The 14,063-nt window shown below is 41.0% G+C and overlaps 1 protein-coding gene across 1 annotated transcript in view; it reads left to right on the forward strand.

Moving 5' to 3' along the window:
* ARMC4 (armadillo repeat containing 4) overlaps nt 1-14,063 on the forward strand; it is a 172,279-nt gene that overhangs the window by 45,298 nt on the left and 112,918 nt on the right. The window contains exons 12-15 of the mRNA XM_012654869.1: nt 2,281-2,523; nt 3,139-3,249; nt 5,128-5,282; nt 8,025-8,267. Of these exons, the coding sequence (XP_012510323.1) occupies nt 2,281-2,523; nt 3,139-3,249; nt 5,128-5,282; nt 8,025-8,267 (752 nt within the window). The remainder of the gene's footprint in view (nt 1-2,280; nt 2,524-3,138; nt 3,250-5,127; nt 5,283-8,024; nt 8,268-14,063) is intronic.

A 14,063-nucleotide genomic window follows, 5' to 3' on the forward strand; every position in this document is an offset into this window, starting at 1 on the left:
TATTTGGATAATTGCACTTAACCTAACCAAGATAATGACACACATTTTAACATAATTTAAAATGGTAGCTAAATTAGGAACAGGAAAGACCATTAATAGACTTGTAATTGCGGGGTTGAGAACTCATCTATGGAGGATGAGGAGCAGGACGTATTTTTGGTTTGCTAGGCATGGGGTGCGTGGTACAGGTAGCATGTAGACAAGAGTCCCCAAGTAAAACTGGAGACGGGGGCGATGACTCAATACACAGGTAGACCAGTGCTGGTTATGGCATCAGAGCAAGGGCCCCGAGGTCAGGCTCAGGAAGGCACTGGCCACAGTAGGTTTGGACTAGTTGGAGGTCAGTGTCTGAGAGGCACCCCAGATAGAAGACTGGGTAGAAGACATGAGTCAGCTAATGGAGGAGAATACATCCAGGCTGGGAAATATTGCAAGATCCAGGTGAGTATGCGCTCACACCAGCGCTGTCAGTACCGTGGCCTAGGTCCATGCTCCTCCGTATATATAGAGCCCCCGCCCCCGTGCGCGGAGACACGCCACACACAGCCCCAGAGGCACACTGTGTCAGGTACAGAACTAGGTGGTGGAAATAGAAATGACTATGTCCCTGACCGCAGTGATGTAACCATCTAATGGTGGCAGGCATGTGGGGGCAGGGAGGTCATAGACAGAGCTCCAAGTGCAATGGTGCACGAGAGGTATTTAACTGGAGTCAGTACTGGGAGTAGTGGAGAAACAGAGAAGGAGGTGCTCAGTCGGTTCTCCTTGGAGGAGGAGGTTCTAGGAAGACTGGGAGAGAGATGTCGCTTGCTGAGTTTAACAGGCACACCCATCAGGGGAGGGCATTTCAGGAAGGCGAAGCTGTGTTGGTAAAGACCCAAAGCTGGAAAACAGCGCTGAGCATCGGCAACTTTGAGGGCTTTAGTGTGGCCGGACTTAGGGTGGATGGGCCAGTGTGAGACGAAGATGAAGGACCATGCTGCTCACGCAGGGCCTTGTCCAGTGGGTTAACGTTTGAGTTCAGGAGCCTGGACTTTATATAAATAATGAGAGAATAATGAAAGCAGACACTTCTAGGCTATCTTTCCTGTGTTCAATCCCATTGTCTTAGAACCTTTCTCACATTGCTGTCCCACCTGTAGTCAGTATCTGGAAGCCACATCAATACCCCTTGTCCCTGCCTTTCCTTAGACCATAACCTATTAGACCGACAGGTGTCCACAGGATCTCTGTCCCTGGAATTTGACATTGGGATTGAGAGACTCTACTTAGCCTTGGCTACCAAATTTGGGATCGGTGGTTCTGACAACGTGGGCAGTCATTCGGCCTGCAGAGAGAGAATGGAGGAGACATCCGTAGATGATGGCTTCCAGGTCCCCAGATGAGACTGAGCCTGCAAGAATGGCTGGCAGCTTCCGCTGACGGTTGCACTTGCATCTCTGGGGAGGCTTCCCTTCCTCCACGGGGCAACGTGACATACTGCTGTGTCCTCATGGCACATCGCCTTTCCCTTACGGTTTTCAGTGACTTCAGTTATTGCAATGAAAAAACTGGATGCCAGCAGCTGTGCCGTTTGGCTCAGTTGGTTTTGGTAGCACACGCGGCGGTTTCTGTCCTCCAAAGAGGTCTCATGGTTTTAAGGGTGTAAAGGCCATTCAGTTCTCATTAGAAAGTTCTAGAGGTTTAGGGAAGCTAGTTTTCTGAGATGCTAGGGCTGAGGATGTGGTTTACACATGTTATTACTGTAAATATTGGAGCCATATTAAGAAAACACTATCTTGGTGGGATTAAATTTCTTGTGGGAAGGAAATGTAAAAGCTCCCAAATCCGGAGGAAAGTGTTTTGAAGGGTTTTATTTGTTTCTTTGCTGTCACTGGCTTTTGTGTACTAGGAAAGTTGATGTTTTAAAAATTTTTCTATTTTTAATGATTATGGGTACATAATTGTTATTAATATTTATGGGGTACATATGATGTTTCAACACAGGCATACGACGTGTGGTAATCAAAGCCGGGTCATTGGGGTGTCCATCACGTCAGGCCTTTATCATTTCTTTGTGTTAGGAACATTCCAATTCCACTCTTTTAGTTATTTTAAAGTATACTCTAGCTTATTGTTGACTATAGTTCAATATGTTGTTCGATAGTGTTCATTCTATCTAACTATATCTCAAAGCATGCTTAGTTTTGGTGGTGGTGAGCTTGATAGCCATCTTGTTGCTCTTGAAGGATGCTTTACGTTTTATGTTAAAGTGTACCTTGCATTTATCCATCATTGCAGGTTGCTCTACTTGACTGTGCACAGAGTTCAGCAGAACCCATGCAGTCCAGTCTATACGAGGCCAGGGACGTGGAAGTGGCCCGCTGCGGGGCCCTGGCGCTGTGGAGTTGCAGCAAGAGTTACGCCAACAAAGAAGCGATTCGCAAAGCCGGGGGCATTCCCTTGCTGGCTCGCTTGCTGAAGACTTCTCATGAAAACATGCTGATTCCGGTGGTGGGGACTCTGCAAGAGTGTGCGTCAGAGGTACCCACACCACTTCCGCTCCTCTTGCTTTCTCTCCTTGACTTTCTTTAGTCAAAAAAAAAAAATCACTTTTAAGGTTCTCGTGATTGCTCAAGGAATTCTTTTTGTTTTTTTTATTTCAGGATATTATGGGGGTACAGATGTTAAGGTTACGTATGTTGCCCTTGCCCTCCCTTCCCCCGCCAAGTCCGAGCTTCAAGCGTGTCCATCCCCCGGATGGTGCGCATCACACTCTTTGTGTATGCATATACCCGTCCCCTCCTCCCCCCTCCCCCCTTCCACCTGCCCGACATCCAATAAATGTTATTCTTATATGTGCACTTATGTGTTGATCAGTTAATACCAATTTGATGGTGATCAAGGAATTCTTTTTCAAGAAGTCAGCATTCTATTAGAAAGAGACGATCAAGCAATAGGATGGTAATTAAATCAGTACCTGTGTGATATATATTTTTAGATGTTGACTAATTCTGTTACTGTTGTATCGATGTGTGAAGCTTGGACTTTGGTATCTATTTACAAAGAAGGTTTGTTCAGCATAATTATTAATAAATGTGGATAGGGACTTCTAGTCATGCATCATACACCCATAAATAGTTACGTTCTTCTTCCTAGGAAAACTACCGCGCTGCAATCAAGGCAGAAAGGATCATTGAAAACCTGGTGAAGAACCTGAGCAGTGAGAACGAGCAGCTTCAGGAGCACTGCGCCATGGCCATCTACCAGGTGTGCCCGCCCCCCGCAGGCGCTGACGCTCTTTCCCGTGCGGTTTATGGAGGTGTTTCTAAACACACGCTCTCCTTCCCTGGGGCTGGGACTCCGGGGTCTGCATCTTTGACAAGTCCCCCAGTGGATTTTCATGCACGCACAGGTCTGAGAAGCGCTGGCTTGCGGGAATGACAGAGACCTTGTATATGTAAGGGAAACCCGCTCCCACCCGTGCGATTACTTACATTTCTAGAAGACACACATATCTCTTTCTCTGTCTCTGAAAACAATTTACTTAGCGTAAAATATTAATAGATAAGTAAGTACCTGGTGCCCCCTCCCCATGTCCTATTCAAACACAATGCTCTTGGGAAATGTGTCTATCAAGACAAGATGGACACATGAGTGTGTGTGTATGTGTATGTTCCTGTTTTATCTTTTTATTAGTTTACTTATATTAATCTTCACCCACTTTTATATATTATGAATTTCATAATATATCAGAAAGCAGATTAGAATGGGAAAGAGAGAAAAATGGCGTTGGCAAATGAGTGTATGGCTGGTTACTGACCACGCCAGTTCCTGCCTAACCAGAGTAGATTCCCCAGAGCGTGCACGCAGGGTGTGCAAACGGAGAGAGTGTGCTGAAAAGACAGAGTCGGAGGAGGGGCTCATTTCAGCAGAGGATTGCATCTGGCTGCCAGGGCTGTCATGCCAAGTACACAGACTGGTGGCTTCAACAATGGGAAATTTATTTCCCCACAGTCCCGGAGTCCAGAAGTTCAAGATCACGGTTGGTTGGTCTCTCCGAGGCGTCTCTCTTTGGCTTGCAGATGGCTGTCTTCTCCCTGTGTCTTCACGTGGTCTTTCCCCTATGTGTTTCAGTGTTCTAGTCTCTTCTAATAAGAACAGCAGTCCTCTTGGGTTCGGGCCCACCCCAATGGCCTCAGTTAGCCTTAATTACCTCTTTACAGACCCTATCTCCAAATACAGTCACATTCTAAAGTCCTGCAAGTTAGGACTTCAATATATGAATTTTGAGGAGACACAATTCAGCCCATAACAATGCTATACAGCCTTGATTTGGATATATGCCTCATATGAGTAACTATTGAGTGGCTTGGAAATAGTGACTAATTTTTAAAAGTTGCCACCAAACCAGAATCGAAAACCACACTCTGAAGATCAATATGGCAGGTGTCCACATGGCATATTGTGATGACGATTTTGTCCACTGGTCCTCAGGGGTGATGCAGGACACGTACCTGCATCACATGGCATCACAGGATCATAGCCAAATCTGTACGAAATGTATCATCTATTGGCTCTGTGGCCTGAGAAGAATGCTCAAGTGGGAACATCTATGCAGTAAATATTTATTTCACAGGATGACACAAACATGGATAAACATGTTTGAATAAAATGTCAGGTACTTTTGTTATAACCCACTGCTCTGGGCGTAGAAACTCTGTTGGGGAAATTCTTCATCTCTAGATTTCAGGGGTCATTGAAGATCTGCCCGAGTCCCTGTCACTCATCTGTCTTGTACATTTGTCCCAGACTCTGGGTTGCATCGCTGCAGAAATCCCCATCTGTGCATGTGGCATTCTAGGTTTCTTACTGACCTCCGCCTCTGTCTCAGTGGAAGCCCAGGGCTGGCTTGGGAGAATTTCTGGGTGTGTAGAAACTGCTCTTCTTTCCCAAAACCGCCTACGGGGAGAGACGTACTGTCAGACAGCTGCCAGTATAGAGAAGAATTATATTTTCCTTGGAGGCACCTTCAGAAAATGACACTCTCGGACGCTGCAGAGCTGCTAGAATGGCAGCCACTTTCGCCATCACTGAAAGCTGGATACGTCTCCATCACTGACAGCCTCTGATTTGCTTTCTGTGCAGTGCGCTGAAGACGAGGAAACCCGGGACCTAGTCAGGCTGCACGGAGGACTGAAGCCCCTGGCCAGCCTGCTCAATAACACCGACAACAAAGAGCGCTTAGCTGCTGTCACTGGGGCCATATGGAAGTGTTCCATCAGTAAAGAGAACGTGACCAAGTAAGAGAAGGCACTCAATATTCTGTAACAAAAATATGGCCACCCAAACACATTCTTGTAATTTAATGCTATTATAACAGTTCAATTTTTTGCTTTTTTTTTCAGAATATTATGGGGGTACAAACGTTTGGGTTACACACATTGCTTTTGTACCGTTTGAGTCAAAGCTTGCCCATCCCCCAGACTGTGTACATTGTACCTGTTAGCTGTGAATTTACCCATCCCCTCCAATGAATGTTATTTCCATATGTGCACATAGATGTTGATCAATTAGTTCCAGTTTAATGGTGAGTACATGGGGTGTTTGTTTTTCTATTCCTGTGATACTTCACTTAGAAGAATGGTTTCCAGTTCCATCCAGGATAATACAAGAGGTACTAGTTCTCCATTGTTTTATGGCTGAGTAGTACTCCATGGTATACATATACCACATTTTATTAATCCACTCATGTGCTGATGGGCACTTGGGTTGTTTCCACAGCTTTGCAATTGTGAATTGTACTGGTATAAACATGGAGTGCAGATGTCTTTTTCATAGAATGTCTTTTTTTCCTTTGGGTAAAAGGAAATCCCAGTAGTGGGATTGCTGGATCAAATGGTAGTTCGATTCTAATGTTAGTTGTAGATGCACATTCTGGGTGAAGCTGGCAGAATGAAGGGATTCTTAGAAGTGAAAGACCTCTCTGCCCACCCCACCACCTGGCAATGACTTTCTGTGCCTTAGTAAGACTAAGAGGCTTACTGACCTGGTCTTTCTGTGCAAACAGGCTATTTTGCATGTGGACAGTCATTTATATTAGAAATATCTCTTTTTTTTTTTTAATTATTCCAGGGTTTTGTGAGGGTACAAACATTATAGTTACACTTTATGTCTTTGCCTCACCCAAATGCGGGTTAAAGGCATGCCCTTCCCTCGCTTTAGTGCTCCCCGTGTCCTTTAGTTGTAGATTTGCCTCCCCATCCCCCTAATCCCTAGAGAGTATTTCTTCCATGTGATCAACCTAGTGTTGATGTTAGTACCAATTTGATGGTGAGTACAAATGGATCCCGTTCTTCTGCTCTTGTGGCGCCCCACTTTGGATAATGGGCTTAAGTTTAATCCAGGAAAATATAAGAGGTGCTAGATCACTGTCGTTTCTTATGATTGAGTAATATTCCATTGTATAACCAGAATCTATCTAGAACTCAAAAAAATCAACAAGAAAAAATCAAACAACTCCATCAACAAATGGGCAAGGGAAATGAACAGAAACTTTTCAAAAGAAGACAGAATAATGGCCAGCAAACATATAAAAAAATGCTCAACATCTCTAATCATTAGAGAAATGCAAATCAAAACCACAATGAGGTATCACCTAACGCTGGTGAGATTGGCCTCTATCAAAAATATATTAGAAATATCTCTGATATCTCCTGTGGAGACCTCTCAAGGTGAGGTGGTACATGTCCCATTGGATCTTTGGAGATGGAAGTGATTTCATTCTTTTTCCTTTCCTTAAATATAAATAAGATGAATCAGCTAAACGTCAACTAAAGAATTACTTTTAGAGAGTAGTCATTTTCAAATGTGATGATTTCATTGAATTTTATTTTAAAGTATTTGTAAACTTTATGATCATTTGATTTAATTTTCAAATCTCTCTCTTTATATATTTTTACGGTTCACACTCTCAGTGATGGGCATTCTGAGGCATCAGAATTGTCTCCATCTTATGGTTTCCTTTAACAAGAAATTCACATCTCCTATTTGACACAAAATAAGTTTACTTAATAAAGAACGTGTAGTGAAGTAATGGCTACGTTAAAAGTAACCTCAGCTGATTAAACTTTTACCTTAATTCAGCCACATTGAAAATACTGCTGAAATTTATCAGAAAGGGAAAAAATGTTCCATACAGAAACAAGTCATTCTCAAATATTTACCTTTATATAGCACACTTCCTCTTGGTGTGTATATATGTGTGCGTGTGTGTGGGTGTGTGTGTGCACGCGCGTGTGATATAGTGAAAAAAATCAGAGTGAAATTGCGTGGCAAGAGAGATGCTAAATGTTTTGATGGTTAATATCAAAGATATCTGAGGATGACAGATTTTTATCCAAGTGGCCCAAGCTATTACTTATGTTGAGAGACTTACTAAACCCAAACAGGTATAATAAAGTTGTGTCTGATGTATTTAAAAGCAAAAGTATATATAATTCATTTTCATTAAACATTCGAATACTTTGTAAGCTGGGTGTGGTGGTGCACACCTGTAGTCCCAGCTACTCGGGAGGCTGAGGTGGGAGGATCTCATGAGGCCAGGAGTTTGAGACCAGCCTGGGAGAACATAGCAAGACCTCATCTCTAAAAATGTATAACATGAAATGGAATATTTTGTTCATGTAAAATGGTCTCTCTAAGATGGGGAAAAACCCTTATCAGAGTGGAATCATAGATGCACAGATTTGGAAACAGCTCTAGCTGTCTTAGAGGCTGTACAGCACAGTGGTTAAGGGCTCAGGTCTGGAGCAGATGGTGGGTGTGGATGACAACTCTGTTATCTGCCAAGCTTCAGGTCAGCAGTCCCATAATTGGGATTAACTAGCATCTGCATCATAGGGTTGTTGTAGGGATTGAATGAGCAGATACTTGGCATTTAGTAAGTTTTAGCTATCATTATTAATATTATTAGCTAACTTTATTCTAAAAGCAATACCGTTTCCCCACCTCCCCCCTCCCATTTCTCTCTCTCTGTAAATTAGGTTTCGAGAATACAAAGCCATTGAAACCTTGGTGGGACTTTTAACTGACCAGCCTGAAGAAGTCCTCGTGAATGTGGTTGGGGCCTTGGGGGAATGCTGCCAAGAGTATGAAAACCGAGTCATTATCCGGAAGTGTGGTGGCATTCAACCACTCGTGAACCTCCTCGTCGGGATAAACCAGGCTCTTCTTGTGAATGTCACAAAGGCAGTTGGTGCTTGTGCAATGGAACCTGAAAGTATGACGTAAGTGGCCCTGGAGACGGGGAGATTTTATACGAGTGTGTTGAGGGGAACACTTGGGTAGGCACAGAACAGTGTTATTGCTTAGAAATGATGTGTACGAATGATGAAAAAAATAAAATGTGTTATACAAATAATAACAAGTTTACCAAATAATAACTTACAGAGCTAAGACTGGGCATATTGGGAGGATTTATAATACCTAGCAATCAATTTCCCACGTGGAAACCTTAATTCAATCAACAAAATTTTTCTCTGCCTGCTAGAGGAGGATTATCTCTCTCTGTCGGTCTAAATAGGTCCTAAGTGGTTCTAGGTAGCATTCTCAGTATCCTTGTTTCTTGCCAATTCAGCAAATGTATTTTGAGTACCTAAAAAGAGCTGCGAACTGATGAGGGGAAGGAACAAAGGATTTTAAGCTATGATCTTGTCCCTTGAGCAATTTATTGTCTAATTTGGAAGAAAAGGCTTATATGTGGTATAATTTAAGAACAATATTAAATGCAAGATTTTATATATATCGAAGAGAGGAACCCAAATGGGTTAAAGTTGCTATATTAGGGTTCTCCAGAGAAACATAACCCACAGGGGGTGTGTGTGTGTGTGTGTGTACCTTCATCTAACCACATATCTCATACACAAGTACCAATGCCTCCAATAACTTCTTTTGATTTGGTTATTGGCCCCTTACTCTTAGGGGTTTCGGAAACTAAGGAATGTAAGTTGTGCACATGATAGCTTTAAGGGAAGATTATTGGCTAGACCTCAAAAACAATTTTCTGACGTATTTATCTTTTTGAAACACGCATGGTATTCATTAGAACCTGATAAACACTTGTCAGAAAGGGCTTTGTATATTTCTTTTGATCTTTTGATCTTTGGTTCCTCTTTATTTTTTGCTTTCTCAGATCTACTTGACCACCAACTACCTCTGAACTTTGGGAACGCATTTCTTCCTTTCTGCTCTCAGCTGGGTTCTGCCATCTTTTACCCGGACTATTGAATTGGGTCTTGTGTGGCAACCTCTCATCTCCTCCATCCATTTTAATACCTTCCTGCACAGCATTGAAATTATTTTCCTAAACTGCATGTCTGACGATGTTTCCTTGGCCCAAAGAACCTTCAGTGACTTCTCAATGGTTTAAAAACCAAACCTAAGTTGCTTAGCTTGGTGTTCAAAGCATTTGCCTTCTGGCCCCATTCTACTTCTCTACCTTCATCTTTTACTTGCAAGGGTTAACTGTGGAGTGACATTCTTATTGTTTATTCCTCTATCCATTAAACAAATATTTATTGAGCATCTTTTGTGCTAGGCCCTGGATTTATAGTGGTACCCAAAACAAAATTCCTGCTCTTTTAGAACTTACACACTATTGTGTGTCTGGAACACAGACTATGTGCTCAATCAACAAACAAACAAAATGATTCCAGATAGTATGAAATGCTGTGAAGAAAACAGTATGTTTGAAAGAGAGTGACTGGGTGGGAAGTGGTTACTTAAAATATAACTATTTTTAAGTGAAGTGTTATTTTTATTGACTTTTCAGTTGTATCCATTCAAGAGATGGCCAAAGAAAACAGCTCTACTCTTTTTTTATTCTGGCTCTTAAAGAATCAATCAAGTTTTGAAACAACTAAATGGAAATGAAAAAAGAACTCATTGATAAAGCACAGGCCCCAAGGATATGGTTGAGCTTGGGGGACGGACAAGTGAAGGGATAATTTAAAAATAGTAGAGTAGATGATGAGATGACAGTAAAATAAGATTTATTCACAAATGCACCACAACTAGTTTGTGGAATTTTGTGAAAGGTTTGGCTTCTCATTAATGGTTTGAAGACTATAAAAAAGAGAGCAAAAGTAGAAAAAAATTATATTCAACCAAACAAGGAAATGGCCACAACTCCAAACCCTAAACTGTGAAGTGCACAGCAAATGCAGGGAATGATTGACCTGTAAATGATCTGCTGACAGCTCACACATACCTCTTCCGATCTCAAGATTCCCCCCAAATGAATGTCATGGTCATTTAAAGAATAGTCAACATTTTTTGTTCATAGAGAGCAAAGATTGGGCCCTGGAAGAAGTGGGGATTTGCCATCAGAGACCCAGTTTTGCATTATAAAACATCAGGAAAAGTGGAGCCTAAGAAAGAATCATATGGACATGTCATTTTATTTTTCTACAATAGCTTCTCGCCCACGGAGACTGCCGAAGACATTTTGGAGTGAAAAGGGTACTAGAGACAATGATTGCCAGATTGTGACACAGTGAAACTGTAAACTTTTAGAGATTTGGGGTGAACCAGGTTGACTGTTTGAATGCTCAAAACCGAATGGAGATTGTTCCCAGGGCAAAAGGAATTGCAGATTGTTGTGGGATTGTGTTTGAGGTAATTTACCACAAAAGCAAGCAGATAAAGTCAGACAAATAGCATCCCCACAGTCACAAGGCTATTAAAATAATATATTCTTTCTTAATTAAATAGCCCCCCAAATTATATAAAGTTTTGCAAATCACTTTAAAGGATAATCTAAATAATTTTAAACCTAAATAGTTTAAAAAAGCAAGTATTCAGAGCTCAGAAAAGAAATGGAAAAATTATTAAACTAAAAGCCTGGATCGATGCAAAAGAAATATAATACCCACAACCGAGAACACAGTCAGGAATGTGGCATATAGGAAATACAAAATAAATTGAAAAAGTATATAAAAATGATAGTAGAAAAATTGTTAAATATGGAACTCAAGGAGATCTAGCATAAATGTAATTGGTATTCCTCAAGAAAAGACTGGAACCAATGGAACATGATTTAATTAAAGATATAACAGAAGAAAACTTTCCAGTGACTCTATAGGTCAAAGAGACCCAAAGAAACCCTAGTAATATTGGTACAGAATGGCCAACAGCAACACATATCCTGATAAAGTTGCATTTTAGAAATAAAGGAAAAAAATAGATGCATCCAGGCAAAAGGACCAAACCATGAGGACAGGTTGGCTTGAAACTTCTCTGTAGCATCTTTTAATATCAAAAGACATTGATTAAAACATTCTCAGAGAGAAAAAATATTGCCCAAGAATTTCATGCTAGCCAAGTTATCCTTCAAATATGAAGCCAATAGCACTTTCTTAAGCATGTGAGACATTAGTGAATGTAGTACTCACTAGCTGTCCTTGAAAAAACTGCATGATAAAAACCCAATCAAGATATTACTCAAAATAAATATTTCAAAATAGCAAAACTATGGCTAAAAGGTACTAGTGGAGACCATTGAATTCATTTAAATATTAAACTAAGACCAAACAATGGAGGAATTATCATTAGGGAGAATCATCTTAATCTTATAGATATTGATGCTGGTAATGTAATAATTCAACTGACAAAAATAGAAACAAAGTCAGTGCAGGGTGGCTGGCTAAGTGTGCAAATTTTATCATCTTTCACATAAAGAAGACAACAGATGTGGCACAAACCATTTCTATCTATCCATCATCTATCTATCCATGGATCTGTCTTACCTACCCATCCATCCTTCTATTTACCTATAAGCATAAAGAGATATCCATAGTTTACATTAGCCATTGATAATTGTTATTTCAGCATGATAGGATATGAGGTCAATTTTTACTTCTGTGTCTTTTTCTATATAGTCTGCATGATGAATATATATATCATCTTTACAAAGTCGAAGTTCTTGTTTAATACCTTGCACAATCCCACTTTGTTCACAGGAAGAGTGTGTAATGGTTAAGTGTATGGATTCTGGAACCATTGCCTGCACTGCCAGTCTCAGAACTATTTTTCTTTTGGCAAATTAGTAAACAACTTGGTACCTTGGACCATAAACATAAAATGGCGATAGTATGGTACCTATATCATTGGGTTGTTGTAATGATTAAGTAAATTAATATATGTAAAGTACTTGATACATAGTAAGTGCTGGGAAAATGTTGGCTAGTATTGTTGATATAGCAGTAAGCACCAATTAATGGCAATTTAATAAGATAATATATAAATAGAAAATGAAAGTAAGATGGTATAATACTTTGTCCCTTAATTCCATGTGTTTCTCTTATATTAAGTTAATCCTGTCATTTAATCTGCCATAAATTGAAACAAGGGGACCCAAAATGGTTGAGGCTAAACTCTCATCTGCAGTTGGGGAGCTTTGGGGGTGTAGCATAGACATGTAAATAGGCAATGAGAATTCAGGCCTTTGTGTGCCATGCTAATAAATTTAGATTTTGTTTGAAAGTCAATTGAGAGTCATTGAAGGATTGAGTTCATTCAGGCATGAATTGAGACTGGAAACCTTGTTAGGGGATCATTGCAGATTATAGGTGAAGGTGACTTGCAACAAGCCTATGGACTCTAATGCAATATGACAGGGCTGGGCGCAGTGGCTCATGCCTGTAATCCTAGCACTCTGGGAGGCTGAGGTGGGAGGATCACTTGAGGTCAGGAGCTCAAGATCAGCCTGAGCAAGAGCGGGATCTCCTCTCTACCAAAAATAGAAAAAATTAGCTGGGCATGCCGGGGAATGCCTGTAGCCCCAGCTACTCGGGAGGCTGAGGCAGGAGGATCCCTTGAGCCCAGGAGTTTGAGGTTGCAGTGAGCTATATTGATGAAGCCACTGCATTCTACCCGGACCATGGAGTGAAACTTTGTCTTAAAAACAAAGCTATGAGACACAAGAATGATTAGGACCAAGTGAATGACTGAACATGAGTTATAAAGAAGAGGGAGGAGTCATGGATGGAATTCAGGTTGGGTAACCTGCTAAATAATGGTACCATTTACTGATGCAGGGAGCGTAGCTGGAGAGCCAGTGGCTGAACGTCACAAGGGGAGAAACAGAGTCAGTCTGTCCGTCAATATACCCCCAATGCCTAACCCAGTACCAGTCCCAGGGTACACACCCAGCAATCGTGCAGGAAGTGAACAGTGAGTTCAGTTACGGTTGTACAGACATTAGCATGGTTTAGCGGCTGTGAGGAAGAGAAAGCAGAGGAAAAGAGGACAGAAACAGAAGCCTGTTGAACCCAATCTTTTAAGATACCTAAAAAAAAAAAAAATACACCTGAGGAGAATCAGCCAGAGAGTTGTGATGGGAAATAGAAGAGTGACTTATTGAAAGACCAAAGGGAAGAGTATTCAAAGGAGAGAAAAAGGTCAAATGTATTAAATCCCACAGCAAGGCCTTGTAAAATAAGGACTAAACTCTTTTGCACAAGAAGGATGTTGGAGAATCCTTTTGTGCTTGTGAGTGTGGTTTTCCCACCGGTGTTTTGATAAACACGCTAAGGCAGTTTCAGAAAACACTATTTGGAGTTTGGTGAGAATCCAAACATCATTACTCTTGGCATCATATTTCAGACACAGCTATTATTGCAAGGTTTGCAGGATTTATTGCATCTTTGAGCTTTTAGTTAGACAGTAAGGAAATGACAAATACCTCTCCCCTAGGTAAATCTTATGTAATTCATGGGTTAGGAACTTGTTTTAATGACTAGCAGTTTTATGTTTTAGTGATTTGGCTGTAGCTGCGGCTGTGGCTAAAACTTAGGTCACATACCAGGATAAATATATAAACTCTCAGCACGATGTTGCTAACTTTGTGCAGCAGAATGCATAGCAGCTCTCTTCCCTTCTGTGTGTCTTAGAAAAAATAAAAAATATCATCTTAATAATAGTAGTTTGGCTACTGAATTAAACATGATTTTTATGAAACCAGTGATTCTGTAAAGCTCTATAGACTTTTTTCAGGACTCCAGACTACTGCTTTTAAAAATTCA

Source organism: Propithecus coquereli, unplaced genomic scaffold (assembly GCF_000956105.1).
Source record: "Propithecus coquereli isolate 6110/MARCELLA unplaced genomic scaffold, Pcoq_1.0 Scaffold45, whole genome shotgun sequence".
Classification (NCBI taxonomy): domain Eukaryota; kingdom Metazoa; phylum Chordata; class Mammalia; order Primates; family Indriidae; genus Propithecus; species Propithecus coquereli.